This window comes from Dicentrarchus labrax, unplaced genomic scaffold (genome assembly GCF_905237075.1).
Source record: "Dicentrarchus labrax unplaced genomic scaffold, dlabrax2021, whole genome shotgun sequence".
Taxonomy (NCBI): domain Eukaryota; kingdom Metazoa; phylum Chordata; class Actinopteri; family Moronidae; genus Dicentrarchus; species Dicentrarchus labrax.
The window spans coordinates 21385107-21400490 of record NW_026136723.1 but is presented as its reverse complement, the minus strand read 5'-3'; the positions used below and the strand labels follow the sequence as shown (position 1 = coordinate 21400490).

The following is a 15384-nucleotide window of genomic DNA, read 5'->3' as shown; positions in this document are numbered from 1 at the left end:
CTTTAAGCAGACTTTCCTTAACTTTAAAAAGCTTCCTTTCATGATAATATCTTCAACATCAGTTTAAATCTCCCGATACAAATCCTACACTGTATGTCATGCAAAGGAAGCTTATTGCACAGCACAAAAAGACATGAGATAAATCCCATTGATAGGCAGACATGCTTTCTTCCGACATGCTTTTTCAGGACAAAACCAGATGGTGCAAACATTAAAACTCTCTCTGCTCAGGCAGTGCAGTGGCTATTGTCTCGAGTGGTGACTCGCTTGCTTGCATGCAAGTGGCAATGACAGATTGCCAAAGTGTCAAACGATGCTGTCGGGACCTGTAGTGTCTCTTCATAGTTGACATTCCTGGGCCTAATCAGAGGTTAAACAAATTACTGCAGTCTGAAAACCACTGCGTGTCCTTCAGCGCCTGCACTGACCCGACACCCTCGCTGGAATGTGTTCTATAGAGTCTAAAGCAGTGGAGTGTGAAGAGAGTCCGCACAAGCTGGCAAACACCTATGTGGGTCTTAAGCGTTGTCCTTTGTTGGTGTGAGGACAGGAGGTACTGAGAACCACTTCTAAACTAGGGGAAGTTTTGTCTCCACTGGACATTCAGGATGTCAAGCAAAGTGGCGTTCCACTTGTCATCTCCACATACGCACGTACGCACACCGAATCCCTACATCCGCAGCCAGGTTGCTCTGCTGAAAATGGATCCTTTCCTGTTAACTGAGGAGGAGCTGAGGTTTGGCGAGGCGATGGGACTCCCTGAGGAAGGTGGGGTTCCGAGCTGCAAGCAGACGGACAATGTTGGATCCTAACCAGATTAGATAGTACATAGTACAGTACCTGCAGTATGAACCTTCAGGGCCTTTGAATCCCCTAAAGAGACCACCTGCGCACATGAAAATGAATGAAAACACTGAAGGTATGTAGAGTAAGGAAGTTGAAGTAAAAGTAGAACATCATCCTCATTATTAGATTTTATCATAAAATGCGTTTAGAATGTGCCTTTAATTTGGGTATCATTAATCCAGTACAATAAGATATCCACCTGCACGAACCATTATTATGTTACAAAAAGAGGATCCATTGCAGTGACCAGAATGCGCCATCCCAGGATGAAGGGACAGAGAACCAGACAAAAGCAGCAAGACTGATGGACTTCAACAGCTTTTGATATGATCCTATTTTCATTGTGTAGCTTTGGTGTAGAAATAAGGGAAGATGTAAATAGTTAAGTAATGTACTCAAATATAGAATAATTAAGTTCCAATTAATATCAGAGGCAAATATTTAAGATTAACTGAAACAAAAACACAGATTACACCTCAGTGTCAAATTTTCTTCATTTTTATTGGTCATTATCAGTCGAGAGTTTTCTGCCAGCTAAACCTAATGTCTGTGGTCAGTTAGGCATTGCATTCACTAAAATCAAAGATGTGAGAAAAACAATTAGCATAAAGACATGATCAGTCACACCCAGACAGTTGCATTGTTGTAGCTGTATGCATTTTTGTTCACTCATTCAGCAGATGAAATTCACTTAAACAGCTGTTGATGCATATTGATCCATTCATCCATTCAGTACATATCTATTGATGTCTTAGTAAAACTAGATTGTCATTAACACTACAGACTAAAAAGGTCCTTGTCAAGCTTTGTGAAAGCCAGAATTTTATACATACCTATTTTTAAGGTTATGAATATGAAATTCACTTGCACTGGATGTTGCACTCGAGCACTACAATCTCAGACCAAAACAATGGAACAGAAACAAAATTAAACTCACCAAAATTATCTATGTTAGTCTTTCCACAGTCTTTCCAACAATCACCAAAGTTGGTTTGGTGGAAATGAACCCTTAAGTTTGATATGACAATATCTATGCATTTCACAATTGCTTCCAGTATAGACTTAAAAGGCCAACAGCTGTCTTCAACCTTTAGTGGAAGTGCATTCAGCTCGCTGCATACCTGTGAGTTGCACAGCATTGTGAGGGAAGAATAAAGCCCTTTGTTTTGGCCTTTTGTGACAGTGACATCATTTTGCCTGTGTTTAAATTAATGACTTGGCTTAAATGTTTTCATGTTGTGGGGAGATCACCAAGACCAGCAACTGAAGAAATCATTTGTTGAACCACACAACTGGCATGGAAACAACCAGCGATAAAGTAAACATTTTAAAAGCTGCCACAACACAGAGTATGGTGCTAAAAGGGCACTGGGGAATGAACTCATAAATTCACCAAATGTAAGTCAACCTGAAATCATTACAGTAAATGCTGACATCAACGCATGCAACTCCAAGTCATTTTCTTTTTCACTGCAGTGTACGTTATAATCCCAAACCATCTGTGCAGTCTCTGCAATGTTGTACACTGAAATAATCACTGTTTCTCTTCAAATGTGCAAACTTTTGTATCAAACTGAGGCAATATCCATTTCCAGTATATATTTCAAAATCTACAGCAACAAGTTATCTGATCTCTGATTTCCCCAGACTACCAAAGGCCAACATTTATCAACTAGTTTCTTGAGTTTTATAACTGGAATGGTTGCCATTTGCTCCTATTGGTTATCAAAGTAAAATATATTCTGTCCAATTGTAGAGAGAAAAACCTTAACATTTGTTATGTTTGTAATTATAAAGTGATTTGGGATTGTGTAATCCTGGTTTTGAGTAGAAAGTCCTGTGGCTTAGGAAAATAAATGGAGTAGAATAAGAATGTAAACGTGAGTTGAGGTGAGGGACTCCCTCATCTAGAAAAACTGAAAAGGAGCTTGATATGATTGATGGTCTGTGGGAGTAAGAATGACACTTGGTGTACACAGAGGGTGTGAAGCAAAGAAAGGCTGCAGGCCCTGGCAGGAGCCATTCAAACTGATAATAAAGGTTTCTTAGTTGGATGAAAGAGTTAAGAAGCGTCTTTGCTGTTTCTTTTCAGATGTTAGTCCAAATCAGCCAACATGGATCCCAGAGAGACTTTGAATCATGTTAAGACATCCTAAGAGGTTCAAGCTAAAGAGCATTTGTTTGCTTGCTTAATGCAATTACTTAAAATGGAGTGTTATTTCATTTGCCTATTCTTGCGGCATGTTGGAAAATTAGCAAAAAGAGCTCAGTGTCCTTAACATTATAAAAGTTGATGTAACAAGTGAGAAGTGTGTGGCCAATTATTGCTCCAGAGGCTGCAACGGTCAGAAGTAATGAAGTGTGATTGCTGACTGACGCCATGCAAGCCAAAAGTAACATGTTTTTATAAGATCGCTGGTAACAAGACTGTGTCTAAAAAAAAGGCCCATGTTTTACTATATATTTGACATCACAAAAATACTCTGAAAATCAACCTGATCAATAAACTCTTCCTATGCAAAACTAACCTTTCTGTTCTTCATGATATTGTTTTCTGTGTCCTTTCAATATATTTAAAATTATGAAAATGAAAAAATTGAGAACTGTTAATCACATATACAATCATATATAGTGAAATGCATAATGAAATTAATCCTCTGATTCAACCCATCCTAAGTACCAGGAGAAGGGGGCAGTCGGCGTACAATCAACTCCAGATCTGAGCCAGTACCTCGGGCAAGAGCACTGACTGGAGAAATTAACCTAACATACATGTTTTGATGGTGGGGGAAATTGGAGCACCCAGAGAAAACCCACACAGACACGGGGAGAACATGCAACTCCACACAAGAAGGCCTCAGCCCACAATAAGTACATTTTAACATATTTGTAGTGATATTTCACTTCATGTGGCCCAACACAGAATTTCAAGCATGTTCACACAGAGGGACGCATATTGATATGCTAAATAACCTACGTTGGAAATATCTCTAATCTTTACCCACTGAGGAAGGGGTGTCCATTAACAGTCGACTAAACCTCACCAATTAGCATGCTGACACACTAAACATTATACCCTCTAAACATCTGCATGTTAGCATTGTCATTGTGAGGATGTTAGTATGATGATGTTAACATCATGGAGCACCACTTTGCCTAAGTCCAGCCTCACAGAGCTGCTAGCATGTCTGTAGACTCAGCCTTTACCAGTTATCAGTGACACAGAAAAAACATCTCTAACATAAAACAGTGCCTTTTAAAGCCTCTGCAACTGTAAACACTTGTCACTCAAACAGCTCCTGTTTTATCTTTTATCATATTCCTTCCTGTTCTGCTTCCATCCTCTTCGTCGTGTAAAACATTGTCATGAAACTTGTCACATAAATCCAAACCAGGGACCTTCAGTTCTCCCTCAGCCTCTAAATGAGATCGTCTGGCCCCAGCGGTGCACTTTGTCATCCTGTCGGCCCCTCTGCAGGGGACGAGGCTTCTCCTCAGCCTTGTGGCCGGCCTTCACTGACCCCTGTATTGAGCTAGCTTATATTTACTGTCTTTCCCATCTTTATTCATCAGGACCAAGTGGTACAGCCAAACAATAACATACAGCCTCATTCGGAAGGAAGTATTAGTGGATTACATCGTGGTTTACTTTTTCTGGGCCAGGACAGATTTGTGCGGTTGGCTTCTTTGTTGAGGTCAACATCGTGGAAAGGCAACAACCCTCTACAGTTGGATCAAAAACTGTAGTTTAGTCTTATTTCAGATGATTTGTCAAGAGCCATATGTTTGACAGTTACAGATGTTATTGTTGATAAATCTGGAAATTAATTGAGTCCATCAAGAGAATTAAAAACATCCTCTTCTGGTTACAGCTGTTTCCTTTACTTATTTTGCTGGCCCTGCAAATAAACTCTGACTGAATTTAAGATACTGCTGCAATCAAGACGAGAGCTGTGAACATCTTATGTGCTGGGATGTTGATCTGATCACTGCAACAACAGGATTCCAATTATGTGCAAGATCACCCCAAGCATAACACAAACCAGCATCACATACAGAGGTCAGAGAAGCAGCTTGAGAGATGCATTCCTGCACAATTAATGCACAATAAGAAGCCCAGCCAAATAAAACAATCTCAGAACAAGCAGTGAAAGGTAAACAAAGCAGCAATAACAGATGTTGATAAGCACCAGGAAACGCAGGTGCATTCTCTCAAGATATGGACCTCCTCTGGCTTAAGTGGGAGTCGACCACCCGGTCTATTTGGCCCAAATCACGGAGTAACCTCTAATTTAAGGAAATGCACTGGCTTCCCACCTGCAGCTGAGGTATATTTTTAGAGGCTGAAACAGAATAAAAAAACATTTCAAGACATTCTTCCATTGTCAGTCTGTTATGACTGCTTTGCAAAGCCTAATAGAAATCAGCAGATGTTTATCAGCATTTTGATGGACATAATCAACAGTTTTAGCACCCATGGATACACTTTTATTTGTTTGTTTGGTATTTTGTGTTAATTTTGAGCTGCTTCTTATTCAGTGTTTCAGAAACTGTATCTCGGAGCCCCGTAACCCCTCTATTTTTCACTCTACAAGGTAAGATTTAAAGGCAGCCGCATAAATAAAAACATTGATTAACAAGGTGGTATACAATTCACTTATTTGATATAATAAACTGCGTAAAACAGTTTAATTCGATGTACAGTGTGACTGGCTGCTGATTTATTAGTAGAAAGGTTTAGATGTTCATACTGGGGGTTTGGAGTAAAACCACTAAATAGTGAGCTGAGGAGTGTTCCAGAGTTTCAACAATGAAATCATAGCAACCTCTACTGGTAGACTACTACCCTCACATTTAACCTAAATTGTTTAAAATCACTCTCAAATGAAGCTTTTTATTGATTTATTATTATACTAAACTGTGCATCTATTTAACAAAAAAATCTATTGTTATTTTTCTTCAATTCTGAACAAAAGCTCTCTAGCTATGGCATTATTTTGTGAAGGAAGGATGAATGATCCTCCTCTTGGCATCGTCTTAAAAAGAGATGGCACAGATTTAGTGCTTCTGCTGCCATCAAAATAGCTCGAGGTCCCTGGAGATAGGCTGTCACATAAAAATATAAGCAGCCTCGAAGCCTGTAATCAATTCCAGCTATGCTTGGAAAAGGCAAATTTAGGAAAAGCTCCAGGTGGTGTTCCACAAAGGAGGCAGGGTTTAAGGGTTGTCTTAGATGTGACAGTTGGACTGTGTGTCCTTAATGTGACTTGCAACTATTATATATAAACTAACAGAGGCGTTTTTGATAGGACAATTTATCCACTGCATCCAAGCCCAGCTACAAAAACGGAAGAAGTTAGTGGATTCTTGCGTGTCATTCTAAAATGAGGAAGTCCTGTAGCATGGTTTTTAATCAGAAGATGTTGGCATGACATGTCGGAAGGAATGTTACACACTACACAACATGGTTTTCATTGTAACTAAAAATAACAAAAAGGGAGCTGGTGATGATTTTGTGATGTCAGTGGCTGTTTGCTGTGTGTTTTGATCATTCTGACACAGCACTGAGTAACAAAAAGACACATCAGTGGCAAAAAGCAGTTTCAAACAAGTGTTATGTTTTTATCCCTGGAAAACTGTAATGAGCCTGTTTGTCCTTGTGGTGGAGCACTAACCCTCCTCTCAGACCAGAAACCGTATGTATTATCTCGCTGACTTGGGTTGAGAAGACGTCCTGTGCTGATGCTCGATGAGTCACTTCCACTCTCCATGACAGACTGCCAACAGCTGCAAATTCATGTCTGTGCGCATTTGTGTGTGCCAAGTTCTATTTATAAAAACCCTCCTCTACAAACACTAATATGAAAAACCAACACACATAAACTTACATCATGTGTCTTCTCATAAAGTGCAGCTCTCTAAACGCTGCTGTCAAGGCTCAGTTCTGCTGTGCATAAAGTCTTGATGTTATTAATGTCAGGATACTTAAGTGAGTGGGTGAATTGTGATCTCACTACCAGCTGCATTGGAAGATTAAACCCCTTCATGCGTAAGCAGGAGCTCCTCGACTCCTTCAGGTATCATATTCTTCTCTAAAAGTTTCACACCTCAGTGTCTTCAATCTTTAGAAAGTCTTGCTTCAGCCTCACACTGGTGGTCATTTCTTTATTTCTAAGATCATTTAGAAATTATGGCAGTAGTTACACTGATATTCTGTAAATTGTTAAAGTCAATTCAAATCGAAAGTCTCTGGAAAATGTTTTGAAGTCTTATCCTACTGGTGCTCAATGTGTCAGAGAAATTATACTTGGATCTTATGTTGTTGTTTTTCTGTGCTATGAGGTACTTTTCATATTAAGACTGTCCATTGAAAACATCAGCTCATTAAATATGAGGCATTGATTAAGATAACAGTACCCAACAGTATATAAATTTACTAAAATTCACTCCACCTAAGCCAACTGTGACAGTGTAATATTCTTAAAATATGACGTATAATGAACACTCTGAAAGGAACCATTCTGCCCAAGACTTTTTCTTTACTTTAAGTGCAATTTGATGTAAATACTTTTGTACTTTTGCTTACTTACTTCACTTATTTTAGTTATACTTCAAGTATTTTTTTAAAGATAAAAGATAAGGGATGGTTATCATCAATCTGTTAACAGTGCAGTATAATGCACTGAGTGAATTTTAATACATATTTTTGCATTTTGCTTATATATTGTTTTTAATATCCGTTGAAGCTAGAAAGGGTAAAGGGGTTAAAGGGATATTATGAGTACATATCAAGTGGTATGTCTTTTGGTCATTATTTGCAATTAAGCTTAGCACTCCCCGGTCTACTACCCTGTTTAACTCTAGTTACAAGCTCCACAATCTGTGATGAAACATGAGTCTGTATGGGGTGACTAGTGTCAGGGAAAGACGATCAGGTTGGTAGCCTGGGGTGACTCAAATACTTTCCACCATCATGTTAGGGTTTGCTCTCCCTATTTTAGAGCTGTCACTGCGAGTGTGATGGTAGGAAGCAACAGATGGAGAAAACGTTAGAGAAAACAAAGATTTGAGCAGAGAGGAGATGAATATGTTCAAGATAATCTGACAGCTGTTAAGGAAGATCACTTAGCCGGACTTAATTGTGCCTGAATTGAAACGTTAATACTCGCAATTATGTCTGACAAACAGCCGGGCCAAGCTTCCCAAAGAAAACCATCGACAAACAAAAACATCAAGAAGCTCCGCACAGTTAGCATGGTGTGCAGCCTGACAAGTGGATGGCAGCAATGGGTGAAGGAAAATGAGAAGAAGCAGGCCAGCGAACCCAGTGGCTGGGCTCCATCTTCTCTGGGAGGACCAACAGAGAAACCCAAAAAGACATGGGTCCCAAAGAAGCCTCTGAACACACACACCTGGCCAAAAGAAGCGTCTCAGAATCATGTCGTTAGTTCTGGAGTGGCTCAGACATTAACTTCTCAAAACGAGACTCAAGATGCATCCAAGACTGAGGAGGTTAAGACCTCAGCCGAGCCACCGGCTGCATCTTGCATCAAGGTAAAGCAAGTGGTGAAAACGGTGACCAGCGGGGTTCAGGAGAAAGGTGCTGGCGTTGGGCTCCTGGCCGAGAAGATCAAGAAGGAGTCTTTGCCATCAGCTGAGGAGATTGACAGGATTCTGAAGAAAAAGACCTCGCCTACACGACGCAGAAAATGCTCCAACATGGTATCATCTCTAACCAAAAGCTGGAAGCAGGTGGAAAAAGAGCAGAAGCTTGGAAAAGAGGGAGGAGGAATAGGACAGGGACACCCCTGTTGTGGTGACAAAGACAACAGTGGACACCCTGAGGCAGAGAGGGAGAGTGTGGACATAAAGGATGCTCAAACACACAGGAGAAGCTCTTTAAAAGAAGATCTTGAAGGAGACTCTGAGTCAGCAGTGACGATTAAACGACCCACAGTCCCAACGTGAGTACAAGTCCAGTAAAGAGATAGAGGAAGTTGTTTCTGAATAAAACAAATACTGAAAGACTTACACAAAGGCACACAAGTAAGAAACAGTGACTCAACTCTTACATGTCAGGTGAAATAATATCTTTACTTCCTTAATGCTTTGAAACAGGATAATGCGGCGAGGTATTTGATAGTCAGGGGATTGTGACCAGTGTTAGTTGTGGAGAGAAAGGCAGCTTGATTTGACAGGATTAACAGAAAGCTAGGATTGTTTGAATATTTGTACTGACTGAAGATATACTTGGGTGCCATGAGGTCATGGATTAGGGGAGTTTTTCCAGAAAGTAGCAGTTTCCACAAAAACCCCCAAAGACCTATATCATGACAACACAGTTTAATAGTGTATTTCAAAAGCTATATTGGTTTGGTTTTGGTTTCAGCAGTCCTCTTAGCTCAAACGTTTAAATGAAGCTTTATTAGCTTTATTAAATCTCCTCCTCTCTGCAGTCCAGCTCCTGTGCTAATGTTACAGGCACCAGACCTGGGGGAATCTGGACCAGCGAGGGAGCACTGTGTAGCCAATATATAAACAGTTCTGTGGATTGATAGAGAGCGGACCAAACTTAGCGTCTTGCTCATGCCAGACCTTGTTTATTTCAAACACAATTGCAAACAATTTCCAGTCACTTTCTCTCTAAACTTTCTGATTAAAGTGCTTGTCAAATTAACCCTAAAATGTTTCACAAATTAAACAATAAATGGTGTAATCAAACTACAGTAAATTATATAAAACATTCGGTCTAAAGGTAAATAAGTTTGACAGAATTAAGAATGAGGTAACATATATTGCAAATTGACAATAATTGCCTAAACTCAAAACACTAATATGTATCAAAATAATAACACTTAAAACACATTCACTTTACTCTGTTACCTACATTCACTCATAAAATAACACATGCAATCCTGCTAATACGCATTTAACACTAGTATAACATACACAAAGCCTTTCCACAACATTTCTGAGCTGCACATGAGCAGAGCTTGTAGCTACAGGCTCCCTAATGGATCCACAGCAGCACTAGAGCACCATCTACTGACGTCACAGTGTACTACCTTGATGTAAAGACTAAAAATGTTAGAATAAGTCAATTATTAACAAAACATAACATATGTCGTTTCCAACCCACTACACTGGCAGTGAAAACACCAACACTCCATAGTCAGCTTTTAAGAGAGCCATTCGCAGCACAGCTAACTGAGCAAACTAGCTCATGACAGTTAGTTGTTACTTTAGCAACAAGTAAAGCTATCTGTCCATCAGGAAACTCCATAAGTAGACTCCATTCAAGTAGAGCAGCTGTGGTCAGTTCCTACTCCATCCATGAGAATTAATTTTTGCCTGTTGGTTTCTTCTTGTTGTGTCACACTTTAATATGGCGGCAGTGGCGCACAAATTAGAACGTACTTCTGCTTACACAGGCGATGTCATTTGAGTAGGCCGTCCTTCAATGTGGCCCAGGATACATTTGCAGTATCTTCAGTGTGTCTTGGGTGCTTTCACACCTGTACTGTGATAACTCAAGACGCATGTTAAGGCCAGGTGTAAACAGGGCCATAATAACAGTGTGAGCTGTCTTGACTTATACCTTTTTCTTCCTCATTAGTTCCTGTGCAAAACCATGGATCACTAAATGCTAACCAACAGGGAGGTTTTCCTTGGTATAATGAGCTTTTCCACTGTTGTGAGGCAGTTAAAAAAATGTTCATGTTGATAATGCTCTCAATTACTCTGGTTTGTTTTCTACACACACATCTCATGATCACGTCACTCAGGAAACTGTCTATTAGGGCAGCATTTACCCTTAAGACTAACAAACTTTAAAAAAAGCGACAACTTCTTGCTGTTGAATTTTTGCAGCTCCCCTTGCAGGATCAAAACAGATACTCAGTATCTGTGCACTGTATTTTTTATTTAATTGTAATGTGATCTGACATCCCTCCTAGGTACAAAAAGGATACTGAGGATGCCAACAAGATCAACGCCCTCTCCAAGAAATACAGTGCTGTGGGAAACCTCAAGAGCCGCTGGCAGAACTGGGCCTCAGAACACACAGTGAACCAAAAACTAAACCCCTTCAGTGAATATTTTGACTATGATTACTCCATGTCCCTCCGCCTCCAAAAGGGTCAAGAAGGTTATGGACGCCCCAAGGAGGGTACCCAAACAGCGGAAAGGGCCAAACGTGCAGAGCAACACATACACCGTGAGATAGATGACATGTGTTACGTGATCAGGACTATGGCCGATCCGGACCCAGACGGAAAGACCCGGGTCACGTTTGGACAGCTGTTTGACAGATACGTTCGGATCTCTGATAAGGTGGTGGGTATTCTGATGAGAGCCAGGAAACATAGGAAGGTGGCGTTTGAAGGGGAGATGCTATGGCAAGGCCAGGATGATGGAGTGATCATTACTCTGCTGGTGTGATGTTAACACCTGGGTCAAAGTTGTACTGGAAATCCTCTTACAGCTAGTTGGCTTGCACAATGGAACCTGGAACCTAACCTCAGTCATCAAGCAGGGCTAAGAGGAGGATTTAATTTGACCTGGGTCTATTCAGTGGACACTTTAAGAACAATATCAAAGGAATTTGGAGACTACAAAGCTTGGCGGATGAGTCTGTGTGGATTATCTGAAGAATATTTTGCTGCTATTTTTGTAGATACTTGAAGACACTTTCTGTCAGTGTTGTGGGTATTTGAGCTGTGTCGTGCACATGCTTTGAGAAATCCGCTAAGACTTTAAACTTTTAATTCAGGAGCTCTGGAGAGATAACGTTCTAGCCTTTGGCTGCTTAAGAGTTGCTTGCAGATTCTCATATGTGTCTCTTTAACACTTTCTTTATGGCTTATATTAATGAGATACTTGATTATGTGTTAATGTACCAAATAACCATGCAGCAGCTTTGCAATATAGTGTAGCACAGTAATTCAAATGCGGATTGGGTTTTATCGCCTGAAGAACTCAGCTCAGCATTCATTATACTGCGCCAGGTACAATGCAGAGGAACAGAGCAGACCACAGCACTTTTAAATCTCACAGCCTGTTAGACTGAGCCTGTTATGATTAATGTAAAGGGTGACTATGAATGTTTGGGGGAATAAGGAAAACTTTCTTTTTCACTTCCAGTTATTGAGTGTTGAGTAGAATTTGTTACAGTTTGTATCATACGGTTAGTTACAATGTTAGTCGTCTGTTTTAGTGTGTGACAAATAAGGCGAATTGAACATGCTGTTTGAGGTACTTCTACTCCACTACATCTCAGAGGCAAATATTGCTTCAGTACATTTGTCTGCTTTAGTTACTTTTCAGATGACTTCTTGTCCAGTGTAAACCACGTACCTCCAAATTTGATGATTTTGATAAACTGAAGGATTAAGTGTTCCTTTTATGGGCTGAGAAAGTTCTCCAACTTCTTAAACTTAATAAACCATTTAAAACCCTCTTGGATTAGCTGGAAAATGCATTTCACAAAGATCATGAACTTATATCTCACATCTAGAGTATTCAGTCAGTCACTCAATCAATCAATCAATCAATTGGTTTGTAAGGGAAAAATCATTTACAAAAGTATTCTGTGAAAAAAGCTAATTCTGGTATTGTTTTAAGCTATATGTGATAACTGTGATTAATTTATATCTGGTAGATGCTCTTTAGCTGTATTTGCTCCAGAAATAACTAATAATAATTAACAAAATTAAGTTTAAAGAAATAAGTTCTTGAATTCATACTTTTTTGTAGAAAATTATTTCATTGTACAGTTTAGATGTTTAAAATGCATTATTTCTTTACATTATTGTGTTAACAAAGCAGCATGTACTGGTTTGCAGATCATGGCGGTTAAGAAAAAGTGTGCAGAATTTTAACACAATTGTTTTCAGTAATTTCCAGTCATTATTTCAAAAAGGCTTTTCCTTTGCAACACAACAATTGAATCATTCCACTATCTAGTACACAATAGATTAGAATAGGTAAATGCTAGTATATGCTATCTGATGTCTGTGCTTAATTGTAGTCAGCCAGAGATATGACTAGAAAATAATTATGAAGGATCTTAAGTTAAGTTAAATGCTTTGTAACACTGTCAGTGTCAACTATCAGCCTGGTAACCTATCTTTCATAGTAAAAGTACATCCAGTCAATATCAAATGCCAATGTGAAAACAATAACTTGTTCCACCATTAGAACTGTTAAAGTGGTTCTAGTGGTTGCTGAGCAGGTACTCTGGTCCTCCAGGGAAGACGGAGCAGACTCTTTTACACCAGGGAAATCATGGTAAAAGTGAACCCTGCCATTCCTGACAACTCCATGAAAAGGATAAGCTGTCAAGCTGAAAAATAGTTTTACATTTACAGTACTTGGAAGATGCCGTTTTCTATACAGATGTGCCTATAAATTATTACCAACCTATTATTTCTTCATGTGTTTTTATCATACCTGTCACTAGAAAACCACTTCACTGTGGTGAATTTAGACTTTTCCTCTACACTTTTCTGCTAGAGGTTAATCTAAAATGACATAACATAAGAGTATATGAGTTCCCTCAACTGGTTTCCAGGAAGAGTCCTCACAAAAACATTCAAATACTGAAGCACAATTACTGATGCGCTTTCTCACTCCTGGCGGGAACTTGAGACTTCTTTTGTCACTGTTTTTGTGAGGCCTCTTCCTGGAAACCATGTTGGGAATTTTGCATTTATAGTAAATACAGTTTCATGTACTGGACCTCTGGCAGAAACAGGACAAGGAAAAGTCATTCAAGGACATAAGATCAACTCTTGGGTTGGGGTTGGGTACCATTTATCATTTATAAAATCACTTAAGCTGGTAAAGTTGCACACGTCACATCAAAGTAAAAAGCTCAGACTTCCTGTTAAACCAGTGAGCAAAATCAGTCACACAAAAATAGATTGTTATTTAAGATGTAAACTTTAAAAAAAATCTCACAAGATAATGGCACGGTGAAGAACTAAACACAAGCTATATTCACAGAACCTTTGCTCTTTGCTATACAGCCTTGTCCTGTAATAAAAAAGTAAAAACAACCAAACAGCTAATAGAACGATGGCTAAGCATCAGGAAGAAGAAACCAGTGAATTTGTTTTGTTATTTTAAAAAGAAGAAGAAGCCTAAGAAGTATAATTGTTAAAAATGTAAATACAGACAGACAATTGTATATGTTCTTAAAAGATAACACAAACACTCATCTCTGATGCAATATTCACAGGAAATAATCTTCTCAAAATTCATCCCAACAGCCTGTTTGACACAATCTTCCTGCAGTTACTGTGTTCACTATTGGGTTAGTTGTGGAGTTCATTTGTTGTTTGGCACTTTTATGCACTGAATATAATATGAAAAAAATATATGTCACTTAGTCAGGAGAAGGTTGGGATTGACTGCGCTATATGCATGTATATATTTCAGTACATAACACATTCACTGGCTAATTCCAGTGCATCCATTACTAGAGTCTGTAGGCCAAGGCTTATAACGAGAACATAGATGACCACAACCACTAAATGTCAGGTAATGGTATTTTTGTGGCGGAATAGTTATTGTTCAGAGACTTTCTTGGAAGCTTTTTTGTTGCTGTTACCTCCCATTTTTGGGACAATTTTGTTATTTCATTAGCTTATTTCAGCAGGAACTGTTGATCACAGCTTATTTGACAAATCCATTGCTGCACCAGATTTGCCACTCAAACAAGTATTGTAACAAACAAAGTGCTTCAATTCCATAAAATAATATTTTCTAATTTCTGCTTCATAAATTTAGGATATTCATTTTGGTGCTTACTTTTTCCAACCAGGTATCACACACAATAATTTTTAATTTGATCCTAAGAATTTCTCAATGTATTTTTGACATATCCTCCCGCATTCCAGTTTTTGTAAGCATACTAGAACTTTAAAATAAAAATCAAAATAACTTAGTAAATTCCTTTCCATTTTGAAAATATGCATCACGTAATAGGTTTCTGGTAACCTGGCAAGCAGTAGAACATACCTCATTATGATCAACTGATTGCATAACATTTTTTTCTGATAAATTCTAAAAACATTTTTTGTGTTTGCTGTGACAATGATAAAGCACAACTTGTTTCCTTGATCAAAAGAAGGATATATATATGCATGTGGGAAAACCCATTAAAGCTGCTCAGGAATGCATCACAGTGATATAACAGGTGCATAAGGAATAGAAACTATAAAAGACGTGAAGCTACACAGACAGATGTTGAAGCCTTGACATCTTCATTGCATGCTCAACATTTGATTTGTGTGTGAGTAATAATGAGATTGTTTTGACTCTGCTGTTTATTGCTATCATTTAATAGATACTTTTTGGATTATCATCTGAATTTTATAGAATCTTACAACAATCGTGTTACAAAAAATATTTTTTATTTAATCGTTTACAGGTATCTCTTCATCATTGTGCAAGACATAAAAAAAGACAGGTAAGAAATCTTTCTGTTTATTTCTCTAAGATCCACACTGGACACTGCAATAATCGCTCACTCAT

General features: G+C 38.8%; 1 protein-coding gene across 1 annotated transcript; it reads left to right on the top strand.

Annotated features, from left to right (window-relative positions):
* Positions 1-7856: 7856 nt before the first annotated feature.
* Positions 7857-15319, top strand: abrab (actin binding Rho activating protein b). The gene is made up of 3 exons (XM_051390278.1): positions 7857-8810; positions 10803-15142; positions 15281-15319. Exons 1-2 carry the CDS (start codon positions 8020-8022, stop codon positions 11284-11286), a joined length of 1275 nt encoding a protein of 424 aa, XP_051246238.1. The 5' UTR covers positions 7857-8019; the 3' UTR covers positions 11287-15142; positions 15281-15319.
* Positions 15320-15384: the final 65 nt, after the last annotated feature.